The sequence below is a fragment of the Lissotriton helveticus genome, chromosome 3_2, assembly GCF_964261635.1.
Source record: "Lissotriton helveticus chromosome 3_2, aLisHel1.1, whole genome shotgun sequence".
Lineage (NCBI taxonomy): Eukaryota > Metazoa > Chordata > Amphibia > Caudata > Salamandridae > Lissotriton > Lissotriton helveticus.
Window position 1 is genome coordinate 413,807,412 of NC_136062.1, and position 17,809 is coordinate 413,825,220.

At 46.6% G+C, this 17,809-nt stretch overlaps 1 protein-coding gene across 1 annotated transcript; it reads right to left on the reverse strand.

Annotated features, from left to right (window-relative positions):
• Nucleotides 1–843: 843 nt before the first annotated feature.
• LOC144826045 (V(D)J recombination-activating protein 1-like) lies at nucleotides 844–12,022 on the reverse strand. Its single transcript, XM_078684339.1, has 2 exons — nucleotides 11,941–12,022; nucleotides 844–5,928 (listed from the first exon to the last, which is right to left on the reverse strand). Exon 2 carries the CDS (start codon nucleotides 5,906–5,908, stop codon nucleotides 2,666–2,668), a length of 3,243 nt encoding a protein of 1,080 aa, XP_078540465.1. The 5' UTR covers nucleotides 5,909–5,928; nucleotides 11,941–12,022; the 3' UTR covers nucleotides 844–2,665.
• Nucleotides 12,023–17,809: the final 5,787 nt, after the last annotated feature.

The following is a 17,809-nucleotide window of genomic DNA, read 5'->3' on the forward strand; positions in this document are numbered from 1 at the left end:
CGAATATTTTCTGTTCAAAGTAATTAGCTATTGAGTTGCATAGTACGAGCGAAGGAGGGATTTCTTGTCTAAGAATCTTGGGGTTCATAAAGTCATCGACTATTTTAAAGATTTCTTTTTGTTTGTTGTTCGAGGAGTTAATGGCTTCTAAAAAGTAGTCTTTTTTTGCAGTTTTAATCATTACATGGTACTGTCTCCTAACAGTTTTATATGTGATGAGTTCTTCTTTTTCATAGGAACGACGCCATTTCCTTTCCAGGGTTCTGACCTCTTTTTGTTTTTCCTTTAAGAAAAGAGAGAACCAGGGAGCGGACCTTTTATTCCGTTTCTTGCTCACTTTACTTGACTCTGCTGGGCCACATAATTCTGTAATCCATTTACAGAAACTGTTATAATCTATTTCGGTATTTCCTGTCAGATGGGGTTTAGTTTCTTATCTTACTTATCATAGCCCCTGAGCAGAAAATAGTAGAATATTGAGGGAATACCTATGGCATAAGGGGAACTTTGGGTGTATAAAGTCAAGTCTGTTAGCCACAGTCTTTTGGGAATAGATATGCCATTGGGTCCACTCTTCTTCGGCCTGTTGCTGATAGTTTTTTTTGATCTAGCCTCGGTATCAGTTGTGGCTCCATCACACCTTTTCTGTGCACCTGCAGCGTTTGGCTACTAGTGGTCTCACGGGCCAGTACTGTGTTGCTAGACGCTTCTAAGACTGTGTCCTAAAGGGCTGGGAAATTTAACTGAATTTTTCTCGCCGAAGGACAACAAAAGAACGCAAATATTGTCTTTCTGCTGATAATACATTGTCATAAATTGAAAAGAAAACTCAGGAAGTGCAAATGTTTTCAAGTTTTTATTCAGTAAAATATTGAATCCAGTCCATTTATACAATGCTGAAAAAGGCCCCTTGCCTCCACACAAAACAACACAACTTTCAGATGCAGAGGCTGAAGTAAATGCACCTTGTCAGGCAGCCCACACAAGAGATGATACAAGTAACGGTAGAGGTGGATAATATGTTTTAAAAGTGCTCAAAGAAGGTTTAAATCAGCAAAATTATATAACAACAGAAAAACAATAAGCAAAATTCCTCTTGTATTTGGATTTGAGGTATGTGGTGGTTAGTGTAAACTTTAAAAAGGACAAGAAAATGTGAGTGTTCAAATAAATACAAGGCACTTGCTTTTTTAGAATCCACCAGAAGTGTCAGAAAGAGAGAGAGAGAGAGAGAGAGAGAGAGAGAGAGAGCGAGAGAGAGATACCTAAAAAGGCTACCCGTTGCCCACATCCCATGGTAGGTGGCAAAGATACATTTTAGCACTGATGCACCAAAGGATAGTGGGTGAATTTGCATATTCACATCTTTTATTTGCACCTTGAATATATACACTCTTGATAGAGGCCTTGCAAATGGTCTGCATATATAGCTAAATATCCTTGAGTAGGACAATATGGCATATTCCTTCTTATAAACCGAAGGATCACTACCTCGGTGTACATTGCACCCAGGTCATAAAATGGCTACATTTTCTATTACTTTACACTTGCATGTCACAGTTTGCAACACACAAACCATTTTGCTCACTACATGAATTTGCAAAACAGCAACTTGATAAAAGCAATTATTGGTAATGATCTGGACTAATGGGTAAGATAAGAGAACCTCCCTTTTGTGCCATCTAGTCACGCATTCTGTGTTTATTCACTAATACGAGTAGAAAAATGGAGGTATAGGAACATTTAGAAAATCTATCAAACATTGGAAAAACTGAAATCGAGTATTTCTGATTTCTCATTTCTGATTGGTTCGATATAATATACATTGTCTTCATGATTACTACCTTAAATGTGCAATGCTTCATGTTTTGCAATTTTCATTATCACTTGGGTCCTAAACGCACACCACCTTGTATTTCTCCAGTAGTTCAGCAAAAGCAATCTTACTCTCCAAAATGATAGACAACAACCTCCCACTGGAATCAGCTTATGACTTTGTAGAGATTCTCAAGACACCCAAACCCAGATTCCCTATAAGCCTAGGTCAGTTTTTGCACTGTTGTATTGATCTGTCAAAGTCCCATCTGAGAAGAGTCTATAACTCCCCTTTTTAGCAAAAGGCAAAAAATTGATCTCACATCTGGTCACTTATTTCAATAATGCTAAATGTAAAACACCAAGAACTGTCGAGCATGTCCTGTTTTTGGTGTGGACACTATTATGGCAGCGGTCTATGGCGAATCATGGCCTACATTATTGAAAAATTTGCATCAAAGTGCCACAGCGTCGTGCACCGCCTCACTCTTCGTAGTCCTGGTTTCATCACTCCCTTGGGCAGACCGCCGTTCAAAGATGAGTGACAGTTCGAGATCCCTTAAATATTTTTAACCACCTACATGCTTTTTTCATTTGTGAATCACAGAGTCCATGAATGAACAAACAAACCCTGGGACGTCTGTCCACAAAATGGCGGCCCTCGTTTTCTCAACTGCGCTAAAATCACACTGCTCCTGAACTAGATTCTTGGAGCGCCCATCGCGAATCCTCCTTATCGAAAACTCCTGCTTCTTTACGCCTTGCAGGTCTTCGTTACAAGGAGCTCACCTTGCTGCTCCTTGTCGGTACGTTGATTGGCAAGAACACCAACTCAAGATGGTGCCCACAATCAGAATTCTATTGAATCTAAGAGCTCCTCTGAATTTTCCACGCCCAGTGAATCGTCCAAGATGGCTTCAGGGTCTATTGTAAACCCCTGGCTCTTCAGGGTGAGGTGGGCATTCATGAACTTCTGGAGGTGTTTGGAGGTGTAGAGCCAGTGGTGCTTCAGGACATCCTCCATTTCATAAAACTTAGACTGCCTGGCATTCATTTTCCTGAAACGTCTGAAGAGCTTGTTACCGGATTCATTGCCTTCACTTGCCCAGGCACCGATAGACCCGTCTCGTTCAATTATCTCAGGCACATGGGCTAGTGTCTTGTGGAAATAATTTGTGATTTTGCCCTCATACCGGTACTTGAACTTGGTTGAGAGAAGCTCGGCAAAGCGTTGAGAGTTGTAGCTGTACTGGCAGAGGAGTTCTGGGCACTCTTTGCTCGGGCATGAGGAACGCCAGACTGGCTTCATTTTCATGTACAGCTCCATGAGTTCGCGTAGAGCTGCCCGCCGTTCCTCAGAGGGGACCAGCTCACAGACCGCCTCAGCGGTCTCCTGGGACATTAGTTTCCGTGCAAAATTGCCGTTCATTCTCATTATGGGCTTCAAGTTCATCTTTTTCCTCAGGTGCTTGTCCAGAGTCGACTGCCACCTCTTTCTCTCCTCTTTTGAGGCGTTGGGGTTCTTGAAGACCTCCCCTATTTCGAGTTGGAATATCTTGTAAAACTCAGCAGCATTGCCAATGTCGCAGTGCAGGGCATCGATCGAAGGGAGGGTCTCAATGAAGGGCTTGGCTGAAACCCCCTTCACTCGGTCACGCAGTTCGTCGACTGACTCATGGTGTCTGTTCGACCGCCAGATCTCGTAACGCTCAAGGTTCTCCTTGTGACTCCGAGTGATGGAGTGGAGTACAATGTTCTGGGAGGCCTCAAGACGTGTCGAGTCACATAGGGTACAGATGTACACTGAGCCAGATGCTTCTAGTCCTTCAACTTCTCTCACAAGCTTCTCATCATATCCTGTGCCCCTGAACACAAACTTGAATGTTCTGAGGATGCCACCAAGCTCAAGCATCAGTTGACTGCCTTTCATGGACTCTCTTTCTGCTATCAGCGGGCTCAAGATGGCGGTTAGTGTCTCATGGTCAGATTCATCAGCGAGCATGAGGCACAGGGGCTTGCAGCACAGCTCAGAATTTGGCTTGCTTTCTTCGAAAATCCTCACATTGTCTTTGTTGTGATGGACGGCAATGGTCATGATGGTGAAGGAGAACCGGACTGCCTTTTCTGGAACCGGTGGTCCACAGCCGTGCTTCTCACTGACATCACCCATCCCATCACAAGACTCCTTGACGACCACCGTGAATGGACCGCTGAGGTAGTCGTCCAGCTCATGAGCTTTCAGGCCTTCCAAAATGTCCTCCTCCATGTCCTTCAGAGTGGACACTAGTGCGACGTCGTACCTAAACCGTTTTGAGATGGTGTCTACAGGGTATTCATCGACAGACTGCACCAGACCGGATAGCCCATTGATTATGCCTACTTCTGTGTTGGAAGATACATTTTGCAGAGGAGGCATCCATTCAAAAGGGTGGTAGCCTGGCAAGAGGGCTTTCTCGGCTGTGCGGAGAGCATGCAGGGGCTGGAAAATCTGGCGCCCAGTGATGGCCTTCACAGTCCGATACATCTTGTGGTACTGACTGCAGCTCAGGAAGGTGTTTACTCTGATGGCCAAGCACACAGACGGGTGAAGGCCGGCTCCACGGCCCTGCATGAGGGCTTCCAACTCGTCCGCCTGACGGTGCTCGTTTCTGGCTCTCAGGGCGAGAAGGAACAGTGTCAGGCACACTGACTTCACGTCGCCGCCCTCCTCCTTGTCGGCAAAGTCTTTGACCAACATCTTCAGCTCCCTGAGGCGATGCTTCTGTGCTCTGCGGGTAAGGGTAAGCAGGTGCTGCCGAGGGCGCCCCCCTTTGTTGATGTGGGCATAGGCCTCTTTCCCTTTGATCTCTTTGTGGCTGCAGATGTGCTGATTGTACTTGGCCATGGTGACCTCCTCACTGCAGTTGTCCACTGTGCACCTCAAAACCAGCGTACTCAAAACAGTCTGGAAAGATTTCACTGGGGTGGCAAGATCTGTAGGGAAGCAGGGGTATTTGCAGGTGGGGCAATAGCTGCCCATAAGCCTCAGGCACTTGAGAAGGCAGATTCTGCAGAAGAGGTGCTTGCAGGTGGTCTGCACGGGGTCCGCCAGGATGTGGTCACAGACTGCGCATGAAATGGACTTTATAAAGTCTGCTGGATAGTCCACAACGAGGAGATCTGTGCCCAAGTGAATCTTCTGGCAGTTTGCAATCTTCTGAATCAAGATTTTATTTTTTTGAAGTAGTTTCCTCTTCTTGGCTTTAATTTTCCTGGTCCTTTCGGCACTCATTTTTAACCTCTTGGCTAGCTGTAGGCTTGATTGAGGCGCCATCTTTCTTTTGAGGCTTTGCTTGGCAGAGCGACAGACCCCGCAGTCGGCTGAATGTGGCTGCCACTGAACGGCGCCATTCCGGGGGAAATAGACCTCGCAGGGCGTGCTTCTGAACCTCTGTTTGATGATGGCCCTGCAGTTGTGGCAGAAGCACGTGGGGTGGACAGTGTCCACGTCCCCTCTGACGTCGATCTTGAAGACCTTTGCGATCAGCTCTGGCCAAGACGTGACCTTCTTCTCTTTCCTTCGCAGAAGCTCGTGCGTCTCCTGGTCCACAGGCCCATGCACTGGGTGTCTCTGGCTGTCTTGGCCAGTCTTGAATGATGTCCCACAAATGCGACAGAGCATCTGAAGTCTGTCGGCGTGGACTTCCATCTCTCTCAGGTGTGTGCGGTGGTTGGTGATGGTGGATTCCTGCAGTGCAGCTTTGATGTTGGTGAGTGGTTGCGTGACTTCCACCTGTGTTATGGAGAGATTTAAGCCAATTGCAGGTCCTTCTTCTAGAGAGGCTGGGTCCTCCTCTTCAGCCTGTTCTGGAGCTCCAGGGGTCTCCACTGCAGCTAGTTCCAGGGGGCCAGGCTTCTCGACGTCCTCCCGGTCCACAGCTCTGGGGTCCTCCCCCTCACTCTGGTCAGAATCAGGAAGGGTCGTTTCCGAGGGCGTCTTCTCAAAGGAGCGGACCCGGAAGAGCTTGAACTTCCATTCTGAGAACTTGGAGTAGGGGTGCCGGATCTCAGATGGTATGTTCTGCCGAGGAACGCTGGAAGGAGACGCCGCCATCTTCTCTGGAGCCGCGTTTCCTGAAAGAAAGAACATCTTTATTAAATACAAAAATGTAGGGAATCAGTGCATCTTTTATTATCAGTTATACAGTGATTGTAATCAAGCTCTTTTTCTCACCAACGGCGAGATACTGTCATCAGCCATTTTAGGGATTAGTTTTAACGTAATTGAAGCCTAGAAAAAAAGCAGAGTCAGCCGTGGCCAGATACGGATCTGTTAACGGCAGGAAACGCACAGGACGAGCGCAACAGCCTGCAGGTGCATTAACCACAGAGCTAACATCTAGTGATACTCAAAAACGACACAAAAGGAGGAACACCAGCAGGAAGCATGGAGCGGAGGAAGGACCAAGACGGAGGAAACTGGAATGAGGGTGGTGGGGGGGAGGGGGTGAGGGGCGGCGGGATAGAACCAGAGAGAGAGTTACAGGAGGACAAAAAGAGAGGGGAGAGAGAACACAAGGCAGACGGAGAACTAGAGAAACGATGAGGTAAAGCGGGAAGTGAGAGAAGGAGAACGAGGAGGAGAAAGAGAGGGCGAGAGATGGGACAGACAGAGATTGTGGGTGAGGGACATAAGGCTCCAGAGAAAGAGGGGAAAAAGAGTAGCGAGGGAGACAGAGGGACATAGAGAGAAAGAGAGAAATAGAATAGAATGATTTTGTACAGATAGGGGAGAGGGGATATAGTAGTATGAGAGAGAAGAATACTGAAAGCGAGTGAGAGTGGGAAGAGAGAGAGTGTGAGAAGAAAGACTAAAAAAGAAGAACATGGGAGTGCGAGAGAGGGGATGAGACAGGTGAGATGTTAATAGTAGGGGGAAATGTTGGAGAAAAGGAGAGGAAAGACCAGTCCCGAGGGTTACTGGGACTGGATTACTATCCCGGGGGACAGGAAGAAATTTCATCAGTTCAGGGTGGGGACACTACCACTCAATGCCCTTACCGCGAGGTGGCGCGGGGGTCAAGGCTCTGCCTGCCCCTTCTGTCCCACCCAACGGGAAGGCATTGGGAATATACTATTCGCCTGCCCTGAATATAAGGTTGCTAGGACATCCTGGTTAAAACCCATTTGTGTTCAGTTAGGTCTCAAAACAGGTTCTGAGGCCGTCAGGATCCTCCGAACTGACAATTCCCAGACCGTGGTTATAGCTGTGGCTAAGTTCCTCCACTGGATGTGGATCATCCGGGCTCGTAAAATGAGCCTAAAATGACATTTTAGTGGTCCCTTTTAATGTTCTACCATGGGCTCATGTCACCTGAAATTATAGAATGTGTTCAATGATGAATTTATAGTTTTATAAATTTTATAATAATAGAAATGGTTTTTAAAATAGTATCTGTATAATGACATTAATTGTATATTTATGATTTTAACTTGACTTAATTAATATTTGCTTATATGTATGCAATTTATTTGTTTAATTTTTCATTAATGGCCAGCAATTAACGCGGCGTATAGTGGTCGCTACTAGCTGCTAATGGAGGGTACTCCTTTTAAATTTTAAATTCTTTGTTGTAAATGTCTTTTATGATTCAAAAATCGAAATAAAGACTTATGAATTGAGAGGAAAGACGGAGGAATATAGAGAGAGGGGCGAGAGCAAAAGAGATGGACAAAGGAGAGACGAACAGTTGGGAAGGAAAAGAGTGGCAGTGTGAGAGAAAGTGGTTTTTAAAAAAAGAAAAAGAGAGACTTGGATAATCCAGAGGGAAATGGCAAACGAGAGAGAGGGAGAAACAATTAGAAAGAGACGGAGAGGGAAAGGGAAACGGAGAGCAATAAAAGAGAGCAGGAAAAAAGGAAGGGGGATAGAGTGGTAGGCAGAGGGAGAGATACCGAGTAGAAAGTTGAAAGTAGAAAATGGGGAGGAAAGGAGAAGCAAGGGAGACAAAGGGACACGAAATTAAAGAAGAAAACCAACGTGCGAGAGAGACAGGGAGGAAGATAGGGGCACTGAGAGAGAGAGAAGGTGCAGGGAGAGAAAAAGAAAAAGTCATGGGCAGTGATTGTGTGATAAAGAGAGGGCTAGAGGGTAGAACTTCTACAAAATAATTGAGTCTCAAGAACTGCAGGGCGTGAGCGGATTCACCACTAGAGGGAGGGGGTGATGTGACATCCAGCACAGGGCGGTCAGTCAGGAGAAGGTAGACTGGGTCTAAAGAGACCCGGGCCACGCCCACCCTTTGTCCATGACACCCTGGTGGCAGAATCTCTGCTGTTCGTAATACCTGTTATTACTTCGCCTCAGTTGATTGATCCCAGGATATCCGAGAGAAGACGTGACGCGCAGATGAAAGGATGGTGTAACCTGAGGGCTGGATGGGGGTTGTGCCAAGGGGGTAACTCCTCCTCCCTTTTTCTCTTCACCTGTTGCCTCCACCTGTCACTTCTCCGGATCCACAGGTCTCAGAGTGGATGGCCTGTGGACACAGCCAATCAGCAAATCAGCCTGAACGCAGACTGATCGGAGCTGCCAGCATACCGCACGCTCTAAAATAAAGTGCATCTACCTCTGAAAGTGCTTCACCCATCACCCCGCCTAGCGCTACACACCATTAAGTTAACACGATAAACGCACCTCGTTGGGCATCAGACATGACATGAAAATACTTCCCGCATAGGCTCAAAACACAGACAACACGCGTCCACCCACACACCTGTGCGGTGCAGCGTGCTACTTGTGTGGAGAAGCACGTAAGCGCCTCCTGTAGGGGTACTTAGCACTTTCTAAATACTACAGTGTCATACAATGCTCAGGCACAGAGAGCTTAAGACCGCAAAAAAATGTAAGTATTTATACATGACAACCAAATACAACTCCAACCAATGCCCCATGTAACTCCACTGCACGGTGTGCACTCAGCCTGGCGCACTTGTGCTTCCTGAACGCTGCATATATAGACTGCATCTGTATATGCACACATTGCCGTAAAGCGCCCTGAAGCCACGAGTGTGTTCACGGAGTTCCCAAGAGCGCTGTAGAAGCTTAAATGCAGCTCTTTGATGCGCTGTAAACACCTGCCGAAGTGCATTGTGGGAGCTGATGATTAGCAAGGGACGAGGAACCAGGCAGCCTAAACCCCAGTCACTGGAGTCAGGGCCAGGCGAGAATGCAGCTGGAGGCGGGGCAGGACTTCCTTCCTGGGGGGTAAAAGGGCCAGAAAAGGAGCAGCCAGCAAAGTATGTTTAGTAGAAGGGGTAGATGAGTGTGAGGCACGCACCGTGGGCACTAATGCCACCCCAGCCCCTGGTGCACAATGCGCACAGAGTCTGCTACCGCTGCTCTGAGTCTCACCCGGAGGTCCCTCCACGCCCCTGTGGACATTGTAGGGCTTGGGTGAAGCTGAGAGAGCTGCCTCAGCGGAGACGAAGAACCTCATAAAAACAGTGGTGACAATAGGTGCTGAAGTGCCCAACTTAGATCCAGGAGGGCCAGAGCCATATGAGGCTCGAGGGCATCCACAGAAGATGCAAACATATACAACAAATCTGAATAGAGCGCATTTACACGGCCGCCTGGACCCAGGGAATTCGTATCAGGCATCGATGAACCAGGTATCCATCTTATCTCACAACATTTTCAACCACTCTATGGAGCCCCGTGAGACTATTCTCACCACCAGCAGCTTCAGCAATCATGACAGTGCGCCTGATGAAATGTATCATCCCTCCCCTTGCACCCTTCACCGTCACATCACACCTTATCAGCCTGACATCACACCTTATCACCATTCCTCTGGCATTCCCATCACTTACCTGCGTTTGTTTTCCCTTATTATTTCCTTACTTTCACGGTACTCTGAAGAGCTGTTTGGTGACACTACATAAAAATAAACAAATATACTGATGACGCCTAAGTCTACTTCAGAGACGAGAGACCGCCCGCTCCAGACATTCACTGCCTCAAACACTGCCAGCTCCTACTCAGACTATGGTGTTCAGCACCTACTTAAAGCATAACCCCTCTAGGACAGACTTCCTACTATTCACCAAGAGCAACAAATAACCACTGGTGCAAGCCAGGCTCAGTGACTGGTGGCTGGACACAGACCCGGCCCAACCTTCACCAAATGCTGAATCACTTGGATTCACTCTGGACACCACAGTCATCCTCAAGGAACAATTTGAAAAGAAAACCAAGACAGCCAGAGACCAGCTCTCTCTACTGAAGAATGAGGAACTGTCCTCCCAGAACGCGCTTTCAGAACTGCCTCCAAGCACTCGTAATCTCGCACCTTCACGCGATCCGATCACACCACCTCCAACTTGGTGGAACTTCAATGGCTCTCTTAGTCAGCTGTTCATACAACCTCTGTGGCGTAACAAACCTTGAGGGGGCTCCCCTGCAAAGTACATGAACCGGCCACCACTCCTTGGCCCACCACCTACCACTTTTATTAAGGGGGCCTACTGGACCTCAGAGACCCCCTGCCCCCATTCACGGCAGGGGCTGCAGAGGGCTTATATTAAGACACTGTACTACCTATGGACCTCAAGGGCAGGAAACCCCTAGACAACCTTCCTTGTTATTGTTAAAGGAACCTCACCCACTCTAGTAGTGGCCTTTGCCCTCATTGGATCTCCCCCTGGTTCCTAAACATCAGAATGAGCTCAACCATATTCCATGGAGCACTTATGATATTATCCTGGTGGGGTCTTAAAAATACCTAGCAGACACAGGTATCCCTTTAATCAAGAGTGGTCCCGGTATAGACCACTGAGACGGGTGTTGGCAGAATATAATGTCCTTACACCCTAATCAGTGTCGACATGTTTCAGCCTCATATATGGCGACTAAGGAAAGTACATACCAAATCAAAATGTCGTGCACGTGTGGTACATTTGCACCGGCGCAAAGTGTTTTATAAATCTGGCCTGTATTTTGAGAGTAATTATCTTCATTTGCTGATTCAGTTAAGTGAATAAGGTCAGAATTTCAATAGAGCGAGCTAAAAAACAACTCCCGCTCGTGGTGTGTCGCCGGGTGTTATCTTGGGCACATCACACAACACCTTGGTTTATCCATATCTGTTGCAGGAGTAACACACAATCCCCCAGTATGAATAATTCACCCTTATTAGTAATGGAACGCTCTGGGCTTGAGCGTCAGGTTCACAGCTCAGTTGGTTGAGCGGCTGTAATCTATGTGCATGCAGCAGGTCACGAGGTGGAAACAGGACCAATTTTCTATAAATTATGTACATTGATGTACGTGTATGCAATTAAAGCATTAGATCTGTGCGTGTATGTGCGAAGAGGCATGTGCAACTCTCTGCACATATATACAGATATAAATGTGTATATGATATGTTCATATAAATATATAGAGAGAGTTTAAGGGTGATGTTCTATTTTCGTGAAAATACTGAATACATTCCAATTGCCTGAAGTCCTTATTTGACAAGGAGCTCTCACTCTTGCTTTCTAGTCTGGAAGGTAAAACTTCCCTTCCTCCGATCACTCTTAATGCCTAAAGGTGTGTTTTGCAACTGTGAGCCATTGGCTCCACATCTCACGACTATGGGTGCCCATGACCACATTTGTATTAAGTCATTTAAGAGTTGTTCTGTGCACGAGCCCCACCCACCCAGGTCGAAGAGCGCTGAGCACAGCTTCTTAAGGCAGTATTCAAGTGCAGGTTGGCTTAAGCGATTTGCCTCATTCAATATTATCCAAAAAGAGTTTACAGTTGCCAGGCCCAAACATACTTGTGCACAGCAATATTACGATTTATATAACACATAAATCATGTTTCCAAGCATAAGTATCGCTCTCTGTGAAGGGCAATATGGCGAATCTATGCAGAGACAAGAAACGTCATCCAACTGTAGATTTGCCCGTTTCTCTTTGCTCTCAGTTTCGCTTAGGAATTAATTTCGACACAAATAAAACTGCGATAAACGAATTTGCCCAGGATAACACATTTTGATACAGGCCTAGATGGGATTACATCTTAGTTGCACAGACACTCGACCATGAGCCCACAACCTCTTGCCCCAGAGCTACTGATAGTTGCCACCCACTCACCTTCTTTCCAACCTGCCCCTGCTGCACCCTGGCGCTACCTAGTGAGAGGCCAGCAAGTGTTAATGATAACTCTCTGTCGCCCTCCTCCTTCAGATGTGTTGAAGAGGGGGCTGCTGGGTGTCTTTTTATCCAAGCTTCCCTGGCCTTGGAAACCTCTCCTGCCAGCGCCCCCATTTCCAGCAGCCAATCAGAAGCCCTCAATATCACCCCTTCTCACCCACCCACCTGTACCTACTGAACTGGCACCTGCTGTTGCAAAGGCCACTTTGCTGTTGTTGTTTACGGTGCCCCCTAACTGCTGTCCTTTGGGGCATGCACAACCGCCATGACCACAACAAGCTGCGCGCTGCAACAGCGACTCCAACACAACAAGTTATCATAGGGTAACCGCAGACCACAAGCCCCCGCCCTCCCCCCCACCTCCCTTCCCCTTCTCGCGCTCCCCAACTCGTCACTTGTCTTTCAGCGCAGCAGCTGATACCCACGTGTCATGGTACTCATCTTATCGGCTTTGCAAGGATGAATGTTGGAGATGCACACCCTGGTACTCAAGCCGGTGAACAGCGCACTGAAACCGAATTCTGCAATAGGCGCCTTTACGCGCCGGTCTGTGTTATGCCACATGTGGCTGTCTGGTTGGATGTTAAACGTGACTGAGGTAGAGAGAATAGAGATTGAAATGATTGTAGTGTTTGAGTGAAGTTTTTAAGATAGAACGATTTCTTTGCGGGTACAGACAGGTATGGGGAAACCTGAACGTACAATGGTAGGTTTCCAAACAGAAAGGCATCTCCGAAAATCCGGCAGGGCTGGTTGCTTCTGAAATCTTTTAATAACTGAGGACGAGTCAGTCACTTACCTGGCCTGCCCTGTGCCTCAGACAGGGGGTTAAAGCTGCATCACAGTCACGCACTGTAAGAGTCAGGCACATGTCAGAATGATGCTTCTGAAACACCAGTGGGGCCGGAGCAGGCCAGGGCCCCTGGAAGACCGGCGGGGCCTCTACAGCCACTCAGGTATCAGGCTCCCCTGAAAGGCCAGTGAGTCTCGGGCAGTCAGTCACTTGTGACGTCTGTGTCCCAGAAAGGCCACCGTAGCTGGAGACAACTCACTCACATGCCAGGCCGATGCTTCTGGAAAAGACAGATGGGTTGGTTGAAGTCAGTCACAAATCAGACAATTAGACAGAGACAATTATCTTAGTTTGTTCAAAGTTGTTTTTGTTAGATCACCAAACAGCAACACTGGCATTTTGTAATGTTGTCGTTGTGGTCTTTCAATTAGATCGTCCATCTTGACGGACTTTCTGGCGTAAATGGACTTACTGGACCATGCATGACCCTGGACTGTGCCTTGTGCCCCCCTCCCCACCACCTCTAACCCCTTCCTTGTCCAAAATTATTTTATTGAAAAATCTGAACCCGACTTTGGTCTTTTTGTTTGCGGGTCCCCAACCGGTTTTGCTGATATTAACCCCGATTTTTGGTTTCCCTTTAAGTTTATTTTTTCACCCTTAACTGTTCTTCCTGCTTCGCTCCTCATTCCGACCCTCTTACTTTCCCCCGCTACCCTGCTCTTTACCCCACCTATCTTGTGGCATGAAATTGTGTAATGTGTTTTATGATACTATGTAATAGGGAATTTACTACTTGTATATATCGAACTCTAACCACTAGTATATGTAGTAGACCTTCATACTTATTACCATTCCTATGTGTTTTTAGAGTTTATACCTCTTCCTTGAGTGACTTTGCAACTTGTACATTTGCAATTTTTCTCTGTTTATATCTCTTCCATGAGTGACTTTATAACTTGTACATTTGCATTTTTTTCTGTTTTTTTCTCTTTTGTAACTCATGTAATCCAAGGTCCTCATGTAACACAACTGGTTCTTTTGTAAAGTGCTCTGACACCTCCGGGTAATGTTGTTGCTGCCGTTCCTAGCCGCTTTTTTCCGGACCCTGACCCGCCATCTTGTCCATTCCCTCGTCCTTTTCCCTCGTTTCCCCCTTGACGATCCTCTGATTTGCCTTTTCTCCATACCCTTGTATCCCTCCCACCCTCCCTTGGTGCTGTGACTACGTCCCCCCTCCGAACCCACTTAAGGGAACTCCACTTTCCTGTTTTTTTGGGGTCTTGACCTGAGAACATTTACTATTTGTATGTATATATGTATATAGAGATAACTCTAACCACTAGTAAATGTAGTAGACCTTTGTACTCTCTACCATTCCTATGTGCCTCTTAGAGTATATCCATTTGTATCTCTTCCTTGAGTGACTTTACAACTTGTACATTTGCAATCTTTTCTGTTTGTATCTCGTCCTTGTGTGACTCTACAACTTGTGCGACTTTACCACTTGTACATTTGCAAGTTTTTTTTCTTTTTTTTCTGTTTGTATCTTTTATGTAACTCATGTAATCCTCAGTCCTTATGTATCGCAACTGGTTATTATGTAAAGCGCTCTGACACCTTCGGGTAATGTTCGCACTATATAAAATCGCATTAAATAAAAATAAAATAAATAAAATTGTGAGCGGGAATGGGTGGAGGGGTCGGGGCTGTCGTCCCTGGAGGAACTGTTCTCAACAGCTGCCTGACTAATCACAAAACATACATTCACTTCCAAATTTACTGATTCTAAAAGGTACAGAATTCTTTGTCGCTGTTAAGATACTCACCCTACTTATGGCGCTTTCAATTTAAAACAATCATTTTTTAACAGAGTTTTTATAGCATGAACTTGACCCGAAAGTATCGGGTATCAGAGCGCTTTACTTGTCAGTGTTAAAGAAAAGAATGTTGCAGGGCTCTCTTCTGAATTACTCAGAATATTTTGTTTTCTCTGGCTTATGTGGATAGCAGCAACTCTATCTATGGGGATAGTTATAGGCAACAATAATTCGTTGCCACCAGAACAGTGTAAGAACTTTATCCTAACTCCATTAAAAATACTTTTCTCTCTTTAGTCTTTAGGTATAGGAAAACTAATTTTAACCAAGAATGACCTACATTATCAAAGCTTCAAGAATTCATGGTAGGCTTAGTGAATTCAAATGAGGTCCTGGTGAAGGCACCCCTAATCAGAAGAAGTGGCGAAACATTGTCACAAATGCCCGAGATGGGCTTGGTACTTGATCAATAGATGAACTAATATTAGAGCTCCTGTTTTAGTAATAAGACATTCAGAAAATAGACTGTGAGGGTAGTAATACTCCAGCTTTATGTTAGCCTCAAGGTATTGATAGTACATTGTGTTCTCGATTAACTTTTAGACTATGGAGCTGGTACTATGGGCCCCAAAGAATGAATTTACGCACTGCTGGTAATGCTTTTAATGGCCTGATTTTGTCTGTCCAATGAAAAAAGAGAGAAAATGTTTTTAATATAGTAATGATAGTGGATTTTTTACTCTGATGTATGTGGCAAATTAATTGTTGTTGCCACGGACAATTCTAGGAGATACATGTGTTGCTTTCAACGTTAATCACAGAAAACACAATATACTGTACATTTCGCATATAGGGTCTCATGTAGGTAAGGGTAGTGTTGACACTACTTTGAGACAAATATGGCTCCTTTTAAAAGCCTCTGAGCTTATGTTGGTCAATGGGCCGCCCTTCAGTGCTCACTGATGGTCCTATGCACGTGAGCTTCCCACAGATCATCACCCGACACCCCGCTGAATGACACTCACATTCTCTATCATTAGGAACATGGGGTGATGTGCACCAGGGGTTAATAATTCCAGAGCCATATAAATGTAATGTTAGTAAATCATATAAGTGAAAGCGCAAAGTCTCGCGAGGCACTGATTCAGGATTTGCTATATATGCACAGCTGTTATGATTTATGTTGTTTGGTCTATGTGTTGTGTACAAATAAACAACATTTTTATATAATCCCGGGTGGTGTATTTATGATGTTACCTATGTGTGTGTGTGTCACAAACGTTTTACACATTGCCTCTGGGCTAAGCCTGACTGCTCGTGCCAAGCTACCAAGGGGGTGAGCAGGGGTTCTCTTAGGTGTGTAACTCCCTTGCCCTAACTAGAGTGGTGGGTTCTACCTGGCTTAGGTGCATACCCTAGCAACCTATTTACAACACTTATACGTGCACCACCAGGCCACCCACCCAGCCCATTTCATTGACACCTGCAAACTACTGGAAGTGCTAACTCTGTCTGTGCTCTTGTGCACGGATGACATTATATGGAGAGGTAAAGCTAGATATCAGCGTTCCAATGAGGCTGACACTCCTTGTGCCCTTGTCTGCTGCGGTCTCCTAGGCCCCACCTCTGTCTCCACCAGGGCTCTGGAGCCACCAGCCGGCCCTGTGCAGTAATGAAGAAAATACCACAGAGTAGCCGATGAACAGCCAAGCAGGGCTGTTTAGAGGGCAGGCAGGATGGGGTATTTTGTGTAAAACGTGTGCAATGTTGCATTCAATTAACCCCTGCAGTAGATTGCCACACAGACTTGTAAAGCACTGGGGGTCCATACAAGCTGAAGACATGCACTGTACCCATACTGAGCAGCAGCGCAGCAAGCGCAGCCATTGTGAGGCATATCCCTCAAGTAACAGAACTATTTTGTGCTCAAGCAGCAGCACTGTACACCAGGTACAGATATGGCTATAGATCAGACGTCCAATATGAGCCACCACTCAGAATACGGGGATTTCACGGGGAAGGACTACAGAAAATAAGTTTGTCCCTTTTGTTAAAATTATGTTGCATGGTCATTCATGCCTCAGAAAACAGAGATCAACCTGAGGCATCCAAAATCTGTCACAGAGAACAGATCTCTGCCTCAGACATCAGAGCTCTGCCTCAGACAACAGAGCCCTGCCTCAGACAACAGAGCTCTGCCTCAGACATCAGAGCCCTGCCTCAGACATCCAAGCTCTGCCTCAGACAACAGAGCCTTGCCTCAGACAACAGAGCCTTGCCTCAGACAACAGATCTCTGCCTCAGACAACAGAGCCCTGCCTCAGACATCAAAACACTGCCTCACACAGCCAGCCTCTACTACAGCCATCCAAACTCTGCCTCAGACAACAGAGCTATTTCAGACAACAGAACTCTGCCTCAGACATAAGAGCCCTGCCTCAGACAACCAAGCTCTGCCTCAGACAACAGAACTCTGCCTCAGACATCAGAGCCCTGCCTCAGACATCAGAGCTCTGCCTCAGACAACAGAACTCTGCCTCAGACATAAGAGCCCTGCCTCAGACAGCCAAGCTCTACCTCAGACAACAGAACTCTGCCTCAGACATCAGAGCCCTGCCTCAGACCACAGAGCTCTGCCTCAGACAACAGAACTCTGCCTCAGACATAAGAGCCCTGCCTCAGACAGCCAAGCTCTACCTCAGACAACAGAACTCTGCCTCAGACATCAGAGCCCTGCCTCAGACCACAGAGCTCTGCCTCAGACATCAGAACCCTGCCTCAGACCACAGAGCTCTGCCTCAGACAATAGAACTCTGTCTCAGACATCAGAGCTCTGCCTCAGACATCCAAGCTCTGCCTCAGACCACAGAGCTCTGCCTCAGACAACAGAGCTCTGCCTCAGACAACAGAGCTCTGCCTCAGACATAAGAGCCCTGCCTCAGACATCAGAGCTCTGCCTCAGACAACAGAACTCTGCATCAGACAACAGAGCTCTGCCTCAGACATCAGAGCCCTGCCTCAGACATCAGAGCCCTGCCTCAGACATCTGAGCTCTGCCTCAGACATCCAAGCTCTGCCTCAGGCATCAGAGCCCTGCCTCAGACCACAGAGCTCTGCCTCAGACATCCGAGCTCTGCCTCAGACATCCAAGCTCTGTCTCAGAACACAGAGCTCTGCCTCAGACAACAGAGCCTTG